The sequence below is a fragment of the Heteronotia binoei genome, chromosome 8, assembly GCF_032191835.1.
Source record: "Heteronotia binoei isolate CCM8104 ecotype False Entrance Well chromosome 8, APGP_CSIRO_Hbin_v1, whole genome shotgun sequence".
Taxonomy (NCBI): Eukaryota; Metazoa; Chordata; class Lepidosauria; order Squamata; family Gekkonidae; genus Heteronotia; species Heteronotia binoei.
The window spans coordinates 6,111,387-6,131,107 of record NC_083230.1 but is presented as its reverse complement, the minus strand read 5'-3'; the positions used below and the strand labels follow the sequence as shown (position 1 = coordinate 6,131,107).

Sequence of the window (19,721 nt, the reverse complement as noted above, 5' to 3'; positions counted from 1 at the left end):
AGGACACCCAGGGTTGCAGGAAAACTGTATACATTTAAAACATTGGGGGACGTGTTACCAAAAAACCCCCAAAAGGAAATGTGTTGTCTGCAGCACAGGCAATGTAAAAACAAAATGATTCTTGGTTGCCATTACAAAGGCCCAGCTTCTCCCAGGAGGGGTGCTTATGGGCGGCTCCACATCTCTCACTCTCTTTGCAAGCTCATTGGAGGCAGCAGAGAGGACAGAGGGCATGGTCTGGGAGTGCGTGGCTCCATAGTGCCTTCCCTAGGAGACCTTTTTTTTAGCTGGAGCCCTGGCCAAGTCCACTGGAAATGCATTCCTGTGTGTTCCTGCTCAAAAAAAGCCCTGATCAGCACTTATAAAAGTTTAGGATCTGGCATTCTAACTGCTCTGATATTAAACATTAAAGCCAAGGCATTATGCAGGTATTGCGTCGCTATGACTGCTGTAGTACTTTACAGTTTGCATCTTATTGAGAACTGCTCTTTGAAATCAGGCTGCTGCTATTCTTATTTTAAAAGTGTGTGTGGGAGGGGGGGTAATCAGGAACTACAGTAACAGTCTCAAAGCCATCCCCTGAACTGTGGGAAACAAGTGATGTGAATTCATATCTTCAAGTCAACCTTAAAAGAGATGTTCAGATTTTGACTCACTTTTTGCTGTAACTTGAATCCTTGTACTGCAGGAATATCTTGGACATTGCTTCATGAAATGGATTATCAGAAGTACATCTCCATCAGACATGACTATATACTGCTACCAGAAGATACTCTGACCAATACAACTCGCCTGCGCTGGTGGCAGCCATTTGTGATTAACAATGGAATTGTGGTGTCAGGCTTTGATCGTGCTCAGTGGGCTCTAGATAATGTTTTGATTGGAGGAGCAGAGATCAATCCCAGTCAGCTGGTCGATACATTTGATGATGGTAAGGAGACAATAATGTTTAAATGATGTGATTGTTCCACATCTGCTTAATGTTAAGAGCCACATAGAATAAAAGTCAAATGTTTGAGACCTGCAAGACATGAACGTCAGATGTTTGAGAGAGGAAGGAAGGAAGGAAGGAAGGAAGGAAGGAAGGAAGGAAGGAAGGAAGGAAGGAAGGAAGGAAGGAAGGAAGGAAGGAAGGAAGGAAGGAAGGAAGGAAGGAAGGAAAGTAGATGGGGGGATGAAGGAAGGAGGGAGACATGGAAAGAAAGCTACTTTAATTTTAAATGCATTGATTTAAAGAGATAAATGCCTTCTCCAAGCCAGCTGATGAGATGGTGGGGGCTTTGAGAGCTACACAATATGTGTGAAAGAGCCACATGTGGCTCGCAAGCCGCAGTTTGCCCACCCTGATTTAAACCATGTATCGATAGAGAGCTATTATTATTAGAAATTAAGAAAGAATACATTTTTATTTACTCAAATTGTAGGAAGACTGTTAAGATAATTACAGTCTTATTATAAAATCAGGGAAGAATTCTAACAAGTTATGCAGGTTTCTCTATGTCTGCCATATATTGAAATGGAGTCATTTTAATACCATTTGTAGTTCATGACAATGCCATAGCTGACACCAAAGATCAACAAGGTGGAATATATGCTAGGTGTAGTGATCGTGGTATAAAGGTAAAGGTAGTCCCCTGTGCAAGCACCGAGTCATTACTGACCCATGGGGTGACATCACATCACAACGTTTTCTTGGCAGACTTTTTACGGGGTGGTTTGCCATTGCCTTCCCCAATCCCCAGTCATCTACACTTAAGTTTCTGATCTTATCCCTCTCCCCCAATGGTATTGTGTGTTACTTCATTTTCTGAAAATGAGAAGCACAGAAAACAACCTTGTTCTAATTTTCACCTAGAGTTACATGGTGCAACCTGATTCTGTAGTGTAAATGTTTTCTTAGAAATACTGTACTTGTTCAATAGGCTGTATTCAAAAGGAGATATGTGCTTAGGATAAGATTGCAAACCACCAAAATACTCCAGTCTTAACAGATAAAAAAGTATGGGCGGTAAGAGACCACACCCCGCAGGCCAGGACAAGTTTGGTCCAGATCCAATGGCCATCTCTCAAGCAAAGTTAGGGCTGCCACACTTTTTGGGGATACATTTTTCAGTGTAATTATAACAGCCTCGTCCACTTCCCTCCCTCAGAGGCAAGATTTTCTCTCTGTTTTTCTTTTCCCTTTACTAACAGAGATACTCTAATAATGTATTTTCTTCTTTGCTGAAGAACTCTGGCTTTCCCTCTCTGTCACAGTATGATTTTTTTAGGAACCTGAGGGAAGGATCAGGAGCCCGCTGTGACTTAAACAACTTAAATGGCACTTGAGGCATTTTGAAATTCAAAAATAACAAAATATTCTATTAAACATAAAGGAGAAAGGTCAGCTGAAATCATGGGTTGAAAGTTCTGAGGTAAAACCAGTACATGCACAGACTTTAGTTCTGACGTTTCAGGCGAATGAGAGTAACTTCCTAGCCAGTTTTCCCCCCAGCTCTCCAGTCTGTGTTAAATTGCTCTCAGCTAAGGCTGGAATCACGACGTTTTCACAAAAGACTTTTTACGGGGTGGTTTGCCATTGCCTTCCCCAGTCATCTACACTTTACCCCCAGCAAGCTGGGTACTCATTTTACTGACTTCGGGAGGATGGAAGATTGAGTCAACCTTGAGCCAGCTACCCGAACCCAGCTTCCTCCAGGATCGAACTCAAGTTGTGAGCAGAGCTTGGACTGCACTACTGCAGCTTACCACTCTGCGCCACATCAGAGTGGTAAGCTGCAGCATCACGCCAGAGTCGGAAACAACTGATGCTTGCACAGGGGTCTACCTTTACCTTTAAGGCAGGAATCAAACTGAACTCAGTCAAAGCAGAAATCTGTCTCCTCAGCATGCAGCTCTCAAGTCTTTCTCTGCTCAGCTGATGCTAACCAAACAGATTCCTTGGAGCAGAATGTCACTCAGTGCTCTCTGTTTCTGTGAAGAATTAACTCTTCACAGTCCTTTACTCTGTTTGTACAACACTTCGAAGCTTTTAAAAAGTGCAGTCCATCACAGGAGAAGTTTGATCCAGATCCAACAGCCATTTCCCAAACAAAATTATGGCTGCTACATTTTTTGGGGATACATTTATCAATGTAATCATACAATCAAATAAATATAAATTGGTATTAGGGACAGCTGCTTATCCTGGTTAAAACTGTCTCCCCACAACCTAGCGTCCGCACTCTCTAGTGGAGACATGGGCATCCATGAAAGCAAAGTTTATGAAGTTTTCATGAAGGTGGATTAGGAACAAATAATCTGAATGTCCCTGCTTCTCATGCTAGACTGAATGAGTTAACACCAATGTCTCTGCAGATGTGGAGCATGTCATAGAGCACTGATATTTTCTCACACAGATTTTTTTTAACAGATGAAATGAATGAAAAATTTACATTAAACTATTGAAGTTTAACATCAGGAAAAAAACAATGATGCAATCAATAACATAAGAGAAGCCATGTTGGATCAGGCCAATAGCCCATCCAGTCCAACACTCTGGGCGTTTTCGCACTGACCTTCAAGTGGCGCGACCACCCTCTTCACACCGGAGGATCTGCGCGGATTTCGCACAAGAAGCGCCGGAGCACCCAAAAGAGCCGGCGACTTCCGTCGCAAAAGCCGCTCAAACATTTTCCTGCTTCTTGGCGGTTTCCGTTTGAGCGGGTTTCGCGACGGAAGTCGCCGGCTCTTTTGGGTGCTCCGGCGCTTCTTGTGCAAAATCCGCGCAGATCCTCCGGTGTGAAGAGGGTGGTCGCGCCACTTGAAGGTCAGTGTGAAAACGCCCCTTGTCACACAGTGGCCAAAAAACCCCAAATGCTATCAGGAGGTCCACTAGTGGGTCCAGGACACTAGAAGCCCTCCCACTGTGCCACTGCAAGCACCAAGAATACAGAGCGTCACTGCCCCAGACAGAGAGTTCCAACGATAAGCTGTGGCTAATAGCCACTGATGGACCTCTACTCTATTTGCTTCTCCAAACCCCTCTTGAAGTTGTCTATGCTTATAGCCACCACCACCTCCTGTGGCAGTGAATTCCATGTGTTAATCACCTTTTGGGTGAAGAAGTATTTCCTTTTATCAGTCCTAACCCAACAGCTCAGCAATTTAATTGAATTCCCACGAGTTCTCGTATTGTGAGAAAGGGAGAAAAGTACTTCTTTCTCTGCCTTCTCTATCCCATGCATGATCTTGTAAACCTCTATCATGCCACCCCTCAGTAGATGTAACTCCAAGCTAAAGAGCCCCAAGCGTTTAACCTTTCTTCATAGGGAAAGTGTTCCAACCCTTTAATCATTCTAGTTGCCCTTATCGGCACTTTTTCCAATGCTAGAATATCTTTTTTGAGGTGCGGTGACCAGAATTGTATACAGTACTTCAAATGAGGCCGCACCATCAATTTATACAGGGGCATTATGATACTGACTGATTTGTTTTCAATTCCCTTCCTAATAATTCCCAGCATGGCATTGGCCTTTTTTATTGCAATCACACACTGTCTTGACATTTTCAGTGAGTTATCTACCACGACCCCAAGATCTCTCTCTTGGTCAGTCTCTGCCAGTTCACATCCTATCAACTTGTATTTATAGTTAGGATTTTTGGCCCCAATGTGCATTACCTTGCACTTGGCCATGTTGAACCTCATTTGCCACGTTGACACCCACTTGCCCAGCCTTGACAGATCCCTTTGGAGTGGCTCACAATCCTCTCTGGTTCTCACCACCCTGAACAATTTAGTGCCATTTGCAAACTTAGCCACTTCACTGCTTACTCCCAACTCCAAATGAACAAGTTAAAAAGCATCAGAACCAATACTGAATCCTGTGGCACCCCACTGCTTACCATCCTCCACTGAGAAAATTGCCCATTTGTACTCACTCTCTTCCTATTAATTAGCCAGTTTTTGATCCACAAGAGGACTCGCAAGCTTACTAAGGATCCTTTGATGAGGAACTTTATCAAAAGCTTTCTGGAAGTCAAGGTAAACAACATTTATTTGGTCCCCTTTGTCCATGTGTTTGTTCACTCCCTCAAAGAAATGTAACAGGCTAGTGAGACAAGATCTTCCTTTACAGAACCCATGCTGAGTCTTCCTCAATAACTTATTCAGCAATATGCCTACTATTTCTCTCTTTAATAATGGTTTCTACCAACTTTCCCGGTATTGAAGTCAGGCTGACTGGCCTGTAGTTACCCGGATCTTCTCTGGAACCCTTTTTAAAGATGGGGGTGACATTTGATACCTTCCAATCCTCAGGAACGGAGGCAGATTTTAATGAAAGAGGACATATTTTTGTCAGGAGAGCCACAATTTCACCTTTGAGTTCTTTCAGAACTCTTGGATGTATGTCATCTGGGCCTGGTGACTTATCAGTTTTTAATTTATCTATCAGTTGTAGAACCTCCTCTCTCGTCACCTCAATCTGACTCAGGTCTTTCAACACCTCTCCCAAAATTAGCAGTTCTGGAGTGGGCAAACACTTCTCATCTTCCACAGTGAAAATGGAGGCAAAAAATGCATTCAGCTTCTCAAGCATTTGCCTATCCTCCGTCAGTAATCCTTTTACCCCTTGGTCATCCAAGGGCCCCACTGCCTCCCTGGCTGGTTTCCTGCTTCTAATGTATTTGAAGAAATTTTTATTGTTGGTGTTTATGTTTTTTGCTATATGCTCCTCATAGTCCCTTTTTGCCTGCCTGATCACAGTCTTGCATTTGATTTGCCACAGCCTTTGCATTTGATTAACCTCACTTGGACTAGCTTTCCACCACTTAAAGGAATCCTTCTTACCTTTTACAGCTTCCATTACTTTGTTTGTTAACCATGGCTTTTTAAAATATCTAAGAACATAGGAGAAGCTATGTAGGATCAGACCAATGGCCCATCCAGTCCAACACTCTGTGTCACCCAGTGGCCAACCCCCCCCCCCAAGTGGTATCAGGAGGTCCACCAGTGGGGCTAGAAGCCCTCCCACGGTGCCCCTCCCCCAAGCACCAAGGGTTTTGACCTATTTGTGCCTTTCCTGACTTGTGGTATATATTTTATCTGAGCTTCTAGGATTGTAGTTTTAAATAGCCTCCAAGCTTCTCCAAGGGTTTTGAACCTATTTACCTTTCCTTTCAGTTTCCTCTTCACATGTCTCCTCATCTCAGAGAAGTTACCTCTTTTAAAGTTAAAAATGGTTGTGTTGGTCTTTTGGGGCAACTTCCTATTTATACAAACGGTGAAATCAACAACATTATGGTCACTTCTCCCAAGCAGTGCAATCCTTTTTACATCTCTCACCAGGTCTTGGACATTACTTAGGACCAAGTCCAGGATTGCCTCTCCCGAGTACAGTCATTGAGAGTGTCTAGAAACTCAATCTCTTTCTCCCGACCAGAACACATATTGACCCAATCAATCTGTGGTTAGTTAAAATCATCTATTATGACACAATTTTTATGTTTAGTCGTTATCTTTAATTCTTTCATCATTTTATAATCATCCTCTATCTTTTGATTCGATGGGCGACAACAAACTCCCATAGTTAAACTTCCTTTTGGGCCCACTATTTTGATCCAAAGCATTTCTATAAGGAAATCTAATTCTCTGACCTTCTCTATCTTACTGAACTATATACCCTCTCTGACATACAGAGCCACCTCACCTCCTACCCTTCCCTCCTTAACCTTCCAATATAATTTATATCCAGGAATCACTGTGTCCCACTGATTCTCCTCATTCCGCCAAGTTTCTGAAATACCCACAATGTCTATGTTTTCCCCAACACTAAGCATTCCAACTCCCTGATTACACCTCGGACTCTTCTATCATTTGTATATAAATATCTATAATTTCCCAGGCAAGTTAGACCTGCAACCTTCCCCCTGCTGCCTCGAGACTTTGGCAGACAGTCCATACTGTTTGTCACCATCTCAGTGGACAACTCTAATCCATTGCCTGGTAGAAAAGTAACAGCTAACCCTTCATCTCTTTGAGATGAGTCATCCTGAACCAGAAACTTTTCATCTCCTGTCAGCTTCCCCCCAAGATTCAGTTTAAAAACTGCTCTGCCACCTTTTTAATTTTAAGCAACAGCAGCCTGGTTCCTTCTGGGGACAAGTGGAGACTGTCTCTTTTGTACATCTCCCACTTATTCTAAAAAGCATCCAGTGCCTAATAGTGTGAGCCACGTGATGCGCACACCAGAAAATAGCAAATCCTTCTGCATCCTGAAGTGCAGCATGCTTAGCTTTGAAGGGGTGCTTCTTTCCCATGCACTTCAGAAGAGGCAAGCTTTCTGAACCTCAGCTGGAGTAACAATAGTTAGCCTTGAACTGACACCTGGGCCGAGGTCAGACGCACATAAACTGACAAGATGGGCATGGATGAAAGCCAGATGCATGTCGGATTTTATGCGGTTGTCCAAACATCAGCATCTGGCAATGGCCGTTGGCTCGTTCGTGCCCCGAACTGCCACGACTGAGACGCGGACTTTTTTGATAGTACATTAAATCTGGAATAAGAATGCTTCCGACGACTCCCGTGCATACTTTCTATGTTTGAACACTCCATTGTAGCCAACTCGTCACAAGCGCACATCCGCTTCCCTGCGAGAGCCCACTCCAAATGATATCATTGTGCCAGCAATTGTTGACTCAGCCTTCCAACCTTCTGAGGTTGGAATAATATGTACCCAGCTTGCTGGGGGGGGGGGGGGGGAGTGTAATGACCGGGGAAGGCAATGGCAAACCACCCTATAAAAGGTCTGCCGTGAAAACTTTGTGAAAGCAGCATCACCCCAGAGTTGAAAACAACTGGTGCTTACACAGGGGACCATTCCTAAATGGGGGGGAGGCAGATCGCCCACCTTTGCCATCTCCCCGCCAGGCGGAGAGACAGCAAAGAGAGTTGCCGTGCTCCCCCCCTATTTAAACACCACGTTGGGGTGTTTAAATGGGGGGGAGGAAGATCACCCATCTTTGCTGTCTCCCCGCCAGGCGGAGAGACAGCAAAGAGAATTGCCCCCATTTAAACAAATGGGGGGTACTCCCCCCCCATTTAAACACCACGGCGGGGTGTTTAAATGGCGGAGAGACAGCAAAGAGAACTCCTGGGCTTCCCCTTCCTTTCCGGGTGTTTAAATGGGGGGGTGGGTTGCAGATTGCCCACCTTTTCTGGCACCTTTAAAAAAAACCAACTGCTTAGAACTGAAGGATGGAGGGATGTCTGATCAGGAAATTCATTGTAAAAAAGCTACGGAGTATAATAGCGACGGGTTAGGGATGGATTTAATGGTGAGTGTGACTGCGGCCCATGGTGTTGTGTTTTGGGAAAACTCTCAAATTAACGCAGGTCGCAGCAGACTCTGGGTGAACTTCCATGTCTTCTCACCAACCATCTGCTGGCCTCTCTGTAAGGTTCCCCTGGACCACACTACATGAAATGCTGGATGCTGCATAAATAAGCACCCCGCAGAGGAGGAGGAGAAGAAGGAGATGATGATGATATTGGATTTATATCCCACCCTTCACTCTGAATCTCAGAGAGCAGCCTACAGTCTCCTTTACCTTCCTTCCCCACAACAGACACCCTGTGAGGTAGATAGGGCTGAGAGATCACTCACAGAAGCTGCCCTTTCAAGGACAGCTCTGCAAGAGCAATGGCCGACCCAGGGCCATTCTAGCAGCTGCAAATAGAGTAGTGGAGAATCAAACTCCCAGATAAGAGTCCGCGCAGTTAATCACTACACCAAACCGGCTTTCTTCTTTAAAAGCAGTCATGCCCCCCCCCCCCACAAAAGCACTCTGTTTAAATGTGGGCAACTGGAAAATGTCCAAAATTCAGGGAGGTCTTGGGAATCCCAGAATGAACTGAGGCCTCAGACATTGGGCACACTATGGTCCAGGATGCCATTGAGCCAACACCAAACCATCTATATCTGTTAATAGTTGAATATTTTCTTATTATGTCATCAATTTACATTTCCAAACTACTTTAGAACTTCAGTATGTACATTTCATTAATTGTGTATGATTGATATTAATAGAAGGCATTTCCCATGAAGAAAACTGGAGTTTCTATCCAAATGCAGTCAGAACTGCAGGATTCTGTGGCAACCCTTCATTTCATCTCTACTGGCCAAATAAGAAGAAGGACCAGACGCACAATATCCTGTCCTCCAGAGAGCTCATTATCCAACCAGGATATATGATGCAGTTTAAAGTAAGAATCTTCTTCTCTTTCCAAGCAAAACATTGACTCAACAGACAACAGATTAGTTTAGAAATTCTGACTAGTGGATGCCCAGTTCAAAGCTTGCTTATTGAAATTGATGTGAACCACACCAGTGCGTCGATCAGTAACACCGAAGTGGCATTAATACATATCTGGTTTCTATGCCAAGCTTTAGCTAGTTGAAAGGACAGTTTTCTTGTGGCAGTCTTGTCACCATGTCTAAAGCAGAATGTCTTTATAGCAATGCTACAGTAGCTCAGCCATGATAAACTAAAGTTCAGGAAAATTTAGGGTTGTCTGGTTGGAAATTTTGGATCTGTGCTATGAATATTGTTCCTATCAGGAGAGATGGAAGAGAAAGAGAGAAGGTCAACCCTGGAGGTAAACTTATACTGTGTTTTTTTTAATTGTTTCAGATTGTGGTTGGCTGTGAAGCAATGTCTTGTGGAGACCTCCATTCAGTGTTGCTGGAATACACCAAGGATGCCTGGTAAATTGCCACAATGGAGATAATTCATCAGCATGAAGATATTTCTCTTTAAAACAAAACACATCTATAAACATTTTTATAGCGAAAGGGAAGTCAAATGTATAAATGCATTATGTCCTTTACAGAAGCACACACCCCACTGTGAAAGTATAGGTCAATAAAGTTAGTCTGGATTAAGTCTAAGCCACTAGCCAGTTAAGAGGGAAACTGGGATGATTCAAACATGCAGGCACATACCTTAAGGACAAGACCGGCACCAGGTTTTTTGGTGCCCTAGAAAAGCCCCCTACCTCTGACTTCCTGCCCCAGTGCCCACACCCTTCCTCCCCTCCCAGTCTGGCTCTGAGCATGCCAGCAAACACTGCCCCCTCATGCAAAATAACCTCCCACATGCAGCCACAGAGCATTGAGCCACTCCCCCAGAGCACACAGTGCTTTGTACCCATCCTTTCCCTCCGTCCTTTTCCAAGCTCAGGCTCCAACTATGCCTGTACTTGCGGGGGGGGGGGGGGGGGAGAAACGCCAAGCCCCACAGAGACTCACAGAGTTTGTAGTTCACAGCTGCTGCCCTTAAAGTTTAAGATGATGGCCCTCATAAAGACCGCCCCTTGGAAGAAGTTGGTACGAGGTGTGGGGACAGTGGTGGGGAAAGGGGACAGAGCGGCAGGAGGAAGAAGGCCTGCGTTTGCTCAAGGGCATGCAGGGGGCCTGCCAACTTCGTTGTTTGGGAAGGCTGCTGCTGGGCCTTTCAAGCGAAGGCAGTTGCTGATGGCGGGGGTGAGCGCAGTGGCAGCAAGGGATCCAAGTCAAGGGAGCCCCTGCCCACCTCTGCCCACAGGTGGCATGCTGGGAAGGGGAGTGTGCCCACTGAGCACACCTGCAGTACTCCTGCTAGGCCACCAGGCAGAGGAGGGCAGCAGAGAGGAGGGCGAACACGGCAGTGGTGGTGGCCCAACCGGCTGTGGCTCACTGGGCCTGGTGCCTGCCTGGCCTGCCACCCTGTGGAGGAGGCATGCAGGTGAGTCACCAGAACAGAGCCAGGCTTGGGGATGGTGGAAAGAGCTATGCAGGGAGGGGGCGCCCACCACCCCTGTGGCCAGGTGGCACCTTAGGCAGTGGCCTATCTGGTTTACTCGGTAGCGCCAGCCTTGCTTAAGGACTTATTGTCTGCCTTCACTGCTTACAAGTGATGAGAAGTAAAAGAAAGGCTCTCTCTGGTGTACTTTTTTGTGGTGGCCCCACGTGCAGGTTAACTCTGGGGACTGCAGCAACCACATCATAACTGCATGTGGACATTACTCTAAGAATTAAATCATCAGGTGTAACCTCTCATTTCCACAGCCCCCTAGCCTTTCCAGATTTGCTCCTATTACATGAACAAAGCTCCCAGATTTTTTTCTCCTTCTAAAATCAGGCATGTAGGGAACCTATTCAACTTGGGAGGGGAGTTTAAACTTTCCCCTCATGCCGTATTCCTGATCTGAAATGGCCCAAGGAAACTGCTGTTGGCCATATCAGGGATACTACAGATATCCATATAAGTCTTTAATACAGTTGAATAATATTTTTTGAAAATACACACATTTCCACAATTTGGGGTAGGTATTTAACTTTTTCTATTATTCCTTTCAGCTGCTGTTATAACATTTTCTTTTGTTTTCACAGGTCAGATTCCTGGCAGCTTGTCCAGACACAGTGTCTCCCATCCTCTTCTAACAGTGTTGGCTGCTCCCCATTTCAGTTCCATGAAGCCACCATCTATAACTCTGTCAACAGCTCTACTTGGAAAAGAATAACTATCCAGTTGCCTGACCATGTCTCTTCCAGGTAGGTTAACAAAAGATCATCTTGCTGTATTCCTATACAAGGTTGCCTGTTCTAACAGGACTGGTTAGTGGAACAGAAGAGGCAATTTAAGGCAGCACTTTCTCTCTGCTAGTACATATTATTCTGGAGACATTCCCTCTTAGTGAAAATAAATTGGGCCTTCCACAAAGTATCTACAAGAATGAGAGCTTGTATAAATAAATATATTACTTTGTTATTTCTGATGTGCTGGAAGAGTGGCCTTCAGATTTCAAAGCCCTTTAAAATACAGGTTGAAAAATCTGTATTTTAAAGAACATCATCCATCGCAGCTGCAAGCATGCATAAATCTTCCCATTGCTACTCATTGTCTAAAATGGCTGTCATGTTCACCAGTAGGATATGTACAATATCATGTTGCTGAACACCGACATGAGAGGTCTCTTTTATTTGTAGCGCAACTCAGTTCCGGTGGATTCAAAAAGGAGAAGAACCAGAAAAACAAAGCTGGGCTATCGATCATGTATACATTGGAGAAGCTTGCCCAAAACTCTGCAGTGGCCATGGATACTGTACAACGGGAGCCATTTGCATTTGTGATGAAGGATACCAAGGTCTCATTTTATTTCTATTTAAAACCAGTTTGTGTAAAATAATTCTAGATTAAACCAAAAAGGGGGCCTGCACTCCACCATACCCTTCCTTATGACTATGTATGTAACCATGTGCCAAGACTCCTAGATAAAGTCAGCATTAGAATGCTCAGCTATGCCAGGAAAATTATGACCATTGAGCACCCTATTCTCTTGTCAGTAATTATACACTAAGTGCCCTAAACAATTGCTGAATAGGGCTTTTCTATCACCCCCATAGTTAAACATCAGACTAGTAAGGAAGGCACAGTATTGCTTTTGTGATTTATACTGTCAATTCAAAAGGTTAACCTCCTTGCAGACTAGAAAAGGCAAAAAGCAGGACAGAAATAATCTAAAACAAAATAAAAAAAATTTAAATCTGTATGAAAACCCATAACTCCCCATAGGCATAATGAAAATAATGCCAATGAATAAAGTTCTAAAAGAGGGGGAAACTTTTACAATGGTAGAAGACAATAGTAAACGATACCGTGAACTGACATTCATTAGCAGCACCCAGGTACAAGAAGGATCGAAAACAGCAAAGACAGTGACTGCTTAAGTTAAATTTATATGTTGAGGATCTTGAGCGGGAATTCCCTTTTGCCAAATTTATAATCATGGGAGATTTTAATGCTAGGGTTGGGCAGTAACGTGATACGGGGGGTACAGTGACTCTCACTCTAACTTGGATGGCCCAAGATAGCTCAGTCTCGTCATATCTCAGATGCTAACAGGATGGCCGTGGTCAGTCCTTGGATGAGAGGTCACCAAGGAAGTTCAGTGTTGCTACGTAGAGGCAGGCAATGGCAAACTGCTTCCATTTCTCTCTTGCTTTGAAAACTCTATGGAGTCACCATCATTCAGCTGTTTCTGTCAAGCATAGGAGTTTCAAAAAATCCAAACAATGTTTAGAAACAAAGTATTGGTTTATTGATAATCCATGTTACTTATCCAAGGACCATATTGAAAGTGGTACAGTGTATTGTATAGCAGCTGGATTTAAGCAGTACATCAAAGGAATACTAGAGATTACTAAGTATTCTAACATAGGTGGGTGAAGTGCTACCTTCACAGGTTCAGTTATCTTTTGTGGTCAATAACATCCTGGGTCCCAGGCTGAGGCCTGGGAATCTGTCCCGAGAGGCGTTATCTTCAAAGCTGGCATTCCTGCATTTGTTACAAGAGGAGTAAACTAGAGAATGGGTTACATGGCTTTGATATGCACCAGCAAAGAGCAAGGATAAACAATACAGTTCTGTACTAACAAGAATACATATGCTTGACAGTTTCCAGCACTTTCCACCACTACCACAATTATTCTAACAACACTAAAACTAGTGAGTGCCCTTCAAAAAAAACCATATAGACAACTAAGATCAATAAAATGCTTATGAGAACAGTTACATCTTAAGCGGGTACTGAAATTTTTAAAAATTCATAGCAGGCTATGATTGAATAGAAAAGAGGTTCCATAAGTGGGGCACCATCATCAGGAAGAGCCAGTTTTTTGTCACAGCTCACTTCAGTTCCAGCCAGTCATTATATCCATGGCTTCCCAATAAGGCCAAGAGCACCCAGCCTGGGAGGCTGAAGCCCATTCTCCCTGCGTGCTGTGATCCCAATCGAAATCACTTGGGAAGTGAGTTCCTAGTAGGAAACTCAGGGCTGATGTGTGGCAAACTGATCCCAAGTCAAGTCAGGAAACCGAGACACACGTTAAAAATTGTAATATGCATTTTGCCCAAATAGTGCTCTAAAGTGGCAAGACAAAAATATTTTCTTAGTTAGTAGATTTCTGTTATATATAGCATCCACAACCTTCACATTGCTTCCAGCCTTCTTAAATAATCAAAACTGAAACTCTTAGCTACAGTAGTTCAGTGGTTATCAACGTTACATTCTTTATTTTTATGATTTTTTTAAGGTGACGACTGCTCTGTTTTCAGCCATGAACTTCCAAGTTATATTAAAGATAATTTTGAATCAGCAAGAGTCACCGAAATAAATTGGGAAGCCATTCAAGGTGGAGTTATAGGGAATGGGTGTGGACAGCTGGCGCCGTATGCTCACGGGGACTCTCTGTATTTCAATGGATGTCAGATAAGGCAAGCTATAAGTAAGGCCCTGGATTTGACCCGAGCAAGGTAATTTTGTATTATCATGAATCTGAAATGCTGCCTTTAAAGAGCATATGAGAAAGACTGTGCCCTAATGATAGCAATTGCGTGCAGGGGATTAGTGGTGTGGATGAGCAGTGATAACAGTGAGCAACAAAACTCCAGGGGTTATTAGCAGCATGGTCACATGTAATTATTGAGCAGGGAATGAGTTCCATACCAACGGTGCTTTAGCAGCCTGGAGCTAGAGAAATTCTTTACTGTCTAATATTTTTCAGGCATTAATTTATAATATGAGAATTTAGTTTTAAGAATGGAATGGAATGTAGGGCTTTTTTTGGAGTCCTGTTTGCATGAACTATTATTGGACTACAGCAAAGCTTACTAGAATCTGCATTGCTACTAATGGATGCTATCTTACTCCTGTGCTGCCACACTGCACTGCGCTGCCCATGATGTGTTGGGAAGGGTACTGGTTCTGGTGGTCCAGATACTTCTTTAGTTAGCAGAATGCACAAGGCTTTAATGCAGCAGTGTTTGTATTAGACCTGACCATATGTTTGCAAAGTTACAGAGTTAAACAGAGCCATGTTTCAAGTTGAAACAAAATAATATTCTAGAAATGCATGTTAGTGCAGGATAGAGAAGTATAGGATCCCTAGGCTATCTAGCTAGCATATGGAATGGATGTAGAGAGGAGCATCTTGGACACACACGCACCCATCTTGTGTTCATGGAAGAGAGGGGGGAAAGAGAGAAGATGGAAGGAAATTGCTTTTCCCTAAGGAGTGTTTATCTGCACGAAGGGAGTTCGTGACAGTAGAGAGTAAACAGGAAGACGCTTGGTGTTTGCCTAACTACCTGCTACTCTATTATCGCTTGGTTCTGGAGGTCTGCGACACAGGGACATAGCACCAGATACTTCCAACATGATACAGTGTGTCAGTGGATCACACACACCTGAGCACATGCAGGCCTATTTAAAAAAAAACGTTACTGAAGGTTGTTAACCTTTCACAAATATTAGGAGGTGGTGATCTGATTTGCTAATAGTAAAGATTTTTAAATTTGCCTTTTACTAATCATGGTTGCTGTTTGGGGAATGATTCTGTTTCTACCTTGTGCGATTTCCTCTTTTTATACCACTATCTTTTATCATTTTTTCCCAGCAAAATAATGTTTGTTTTGCAAATTGGAAGTCTGTCACAAACAGACAGCTGCAACACTAATCTGAGTGATCCAAACACTGTGGATAAGGCAGTGTTGCTCCAGTACAGTGTAAATAATGGAATTGCGTGGCATGTCATTGCTCAGCATCAACCAAAGGACTTTATACAAGCCCAGAGAGTGTCTTACAATGTACCCCTGTAAGTACTTCATAATCTCACACCTTTTCTTAAGGCAGAGAACTAATTTTAGTAAAAATAACCATTGATCAAAATGGGTAGGAGGGGAATTTTCCAAAACTAAACTTAAGCTGGAGGATACAACTGTAAATTATCGCTGACATCATGATATTTTAATATTAAATAACTAAATCCTTTACGTTTGATATTGGAGGAAAAGAAACATCATCACAACGGTATACTTATTTTTTTTTAATCAATACAGTCTAAGCAAAAACTATATTGCTGAGGATTCACCCATATTTTTCCAAAAGATGACATTTTTAAAATTTATGGGAAAGTGTGCAGCAGACATTGGGGGGGGGGGTTGTTTTGGTGATTGCTATTAAGGCAAACAAAACTGTGATGGAACTGAATGTTTGGCAGCAAATTCCCTCTGGGGAGGAGGAAGGCTGGGAGCAGCATCTTTTCCCTCCTGCCTCTTTTATCTCCTACTCCCCCCCCCCCCACACACAACTGTTTAACCATAAACCGGCTCCAAATTGAAGTTCCCCGTCAATAAAGGAAAAACATCTGGGTGGAAGGCCTACAGTGGCCCATCTGTTCCTTCTCTCCTGCAAATATCCTCCACCCTGACATGCATATCAGAGACAAAACCAGGATTGAGAACCCGAGGATTGCTATTTAATTCCTCAGACAAGCACCTTAACAGAACCAAAACCACAACTAGTTTGCACCAGAGAAGGATCACAGTACCAAATAAATAACAAAAAACCCAAATACTATGATATGGACACTTATAGAATAAAGAACTATGATAAAATTACTTATCTCTCATGTATTATTGAATAAGTATCAAGTAAATAAGCTCTTAGCTGACATACAAACAGAATTAAAATTTAAAGATAAAATCTTTCAAGGTATAGAGCAGTCTTTCAAAAACTCTTTTAACTCCAAATATTAGATAATATATTTTATGTATTTATTTTTATTACATTTATATCCTGCCCTCCCCTAACGGGCTTAGAGTGGCTAGCAACATTTAAAACAATATAATGTTAAAACAGTTACAATAAAATAATTTAAACATTTTAAACAAGTAATACAGTTTCAGGTTCACTCCCTAGGATCCAAGATGGTGGATTTTAGTTCTTATTAAGCATTACATATATGTTATAGGGTGTTATGTAGCACTCTGCATTTGTATTGGGATAGGTTCAGGTGTCAGTGCTTTGGGATGGTGGAATAGTGGTCTCCTCCCTGTTAGTTATTAAACACTAGTTTAAACAGTTCTGTCTTGCAGGCCCTGTGGAATCGTGGCAAGTCCCACAGGGCCCTGATGTTTTCTGGGAGGGTGCTCCACAGAGCAGGGGCTGCCACCGAAAAGGCTCTCGCTCTAGTGGTAGACAGCTGAGCTTCTTTTGGCCCAGGGATCATGAGAAGATTTTGTGAACTTGATAGAAGTGCTCTTTGAGGCTCATATGGGGAAAGGTGGTCCCGGAGGTAGACAGGTCCCAGGCCGTATAGGGCTTTAAAGGTCGTAACCGCACCTTGAAGTGAATCCAGAACGCCACAGGCAACCAGTGCAACGATTCCAGCGCAGGTTGAATGTGCTCCCGTAAAGATAGTTCCATAAATATACCTGCTGTGTTTTGCACCAATTGCAGCTTCTGAATTTGCGTCAAGGGCAGCCCCATGTAGAGGGCGTTGCAGTAGTCTATTCTCGAGATGACCATCGCATGGATCACTGTTGCCAAGTCGCTGCGTTCTAGGTATGGGACCAACTGCCTTATCCGCCTAAGATAATAAAATGAGGATTTGGCAGTGGCTGCTACCTGGGCCAGATATTTTTGTTTGTTGATCATGATTTAGGAACTCAGTAGAGAGTTTTGTCTTTGAGGAAAATTTAAAATGTCAGCTGGATGCCACATCGTACAAGACCTTATAAAGTATGAATCTTATGGGACAGGAGATTTTATTAAAAGCACACCTTGGATTCAATGGGAGCTCACAGAAGCGCAGCTCCTGAACCTTTCACCCTCTACATAACACACCTCCAGGAATCATATGCTATACCCCTCTACATAACACACCTCCTCCTTCTGAGAGTTCCACCTCCTTGTCCATTGAAGAGTAGGTGCAGCTGCATAACAATCCCTGGGTGAGCTCTACCACCTATTTTTCTACAAAGCAACCCCTGATTAAGAAGAATATCTCTGTGTGAAATCTCTTCATTCTGCTTCTCTAGAGATTTTTGAGAGTGCTCCATATATTGAAAGACTGTAGGTTTAAATTTGTATTCAGTTTGTATGTCAGCTAAGATCTTATATATTTGATCCTTATTCAATAAGACATTATAGGTAAGTAATTTTATTACAGTTCTTGATTATATAAATGTCCATATCACAGTTTTTGGGGTTTTTTTACAACTAGTTTGTGCATCATCTAAACTAGGCTCTGCATATAGTTTCACTATCACAGCAATTGCTAAGTAACAGCTAGCAGATGCATTGTTGCTCTTATGGACCACTTCTGTAAATCACTGTTCTGACAGCTGGACTAGACCATACATCTCCCAAAAGCTGGGTTGAGGTTCCTGGCCTGTTTTACAAACAGATGTGATGATGGGGAATTGATGTTTCTAATGTTTGGGGGCCTGACTTGGCTTGCCAGTGCAGTGTGGGGAGAGAAGGAGTTTCAGCTTTATGCCATTTCCTGAGCCAGAATGGCTGTTGGGGAACCTATATTTGCACTGCTGTGGGGTTCCATGTGCTCTGAGGAGGTTCCACAGGAAATAGCTTTTGTATCCTACAACTTGGTGTGACACTCAGCTGTTGGGAACTGTAGTGTACGACTGCACTGATATTCTAAAGTACTGAAGGCTTCACAATGGCATCTGGAGCCTAGGTTGGCATCTGGTCAACTTCAGGAAGCCTTAAAAGGCTATGTCACTGAAAAGCCCATTTATACAATAAGGCTGCTTGAAGTAGCCTTGCGATTCACAACACTAGCAAACCATACACATGGCTTTTATTTCAGATGTTTTTGTTTGTTGATCGTGAAATACAAAATTGGAATGGCATGTGATATACAGCTTCAGGTGGGGTAGCCATGTTGGTCTGAAATGGTGGAACAAAGCTGGTCTTCAAGGAGCCACTGGACTTCTAGCTTTGTTATGTGATATACAGATAAAGAGATGGACTGCAAGAGCTGGAATTGTCATTAAATCTTCTCTGTACTTCTCTCGTTTGTGGATAATCTGTAATGCATACACTAATCTGAGTGATCCAAACACTGTGGATAAGGCAGTGTTGCTCCAGTACAGTGTAAATAATGGAATTGCGTGGCATGTCATTGCTCAGCATCAACCAAAGGACTTTATACAAGCTTGGAGTTTGTTTGCTGCTTAGACTGCTTTCTTTGTCTCTTGTCCCAGGGAGGCACGAATGAAGGGAGTGTTGCTTCGATGGTGGCAACCCCGTCACAATGGCACAGGCCATGACCAGTGGGCACTGGACCACGTAGAAGTTGTTCAGTGAGTATAAAGAATCATATCTCCTGTGGCCACTGCTCCATTTTGGAAAGAACTGAAATTGATGCATCATGGTACAAAGATTACATATATTATTCCTGTTTACAGGAAATCCCCCTCCCCTTTTAAACATCCTTCTCTGGACTTGGAGTTCAGCTACAAGGCAAAGGAATGTACTGCTGTAAAATGCAAAAGGGAAAGCATGAGGTCGAAAGAATTTTGAAATGCTCATATATTTGACCATGAGTGCCTTGTGCTTTGTCTCTATACAAGAATGTGTATAATGCAGTCGACAGTTAAGCTGACGTGTGAAGCTGATTGGCATTCTTCACAGCACACAGCAAATAGTAAGAGTGTTACTTTTAGCGCAGAGCCATAGTGGGTTGGACCCTGTGAACTTTGAACAAGCACAAGATGCTTGTAGAAGGGGATATTTTCCTTCCTTCCACTTCTCCAGGCAACCTTGAATCCTGCCTCCCACCGCAAAGCTGATGCCAGGAGTTGAAGGGAACTCAGGTACAAAATCACACAAG

The 19,721-nt window shown here is 43.2% G+C and overlaps 1 protein-coding gene across 1 annotated transcript in view; it reads left to right on the top strand.

Annotated features, from left to right (window-relative positions):
* Positions 1 to 19,721, top strand: part of RELN (reelin) — a 659,346-nt gene that overhangs the window by 625,631 nt on the left and 13,994 nt on the right. The window contains exons 57-64 of the mRNA XM_060246073.1: positions 689 to 931; positions 9,072 to 9,247; positions 9,676 to 9,749; positions 11,415 to 11,576; positions 12,012 to 12,169; positions 14,118 to 14,337; positions 15,480 to 15,677; positions 19,093 to 19,191. Coding sequence (XP_060102056.1) covers positions 689 to 931; positions 9,072 to 9,247; positions 9,676 to 9,749; positions 11,415 to 11,576; positions 12,012 to 12,169; positions 14,118 to 14,337; positions 15,480 to 15,677; positions 19,093 to 19,191 — 1,330 coding nt within the window. The remainder of the gene's footprint in view (positions 1 to 688; positions 932 to 9,071; positions 9,248 to 9,675; positions 9,750 to 11,414; positions 11,577 to 12,011; positions 12,170 to 14,117; positions 14,338 to 15,479; positions 15,678 to 19,092; positions 19,192 to 19,721) is intronic.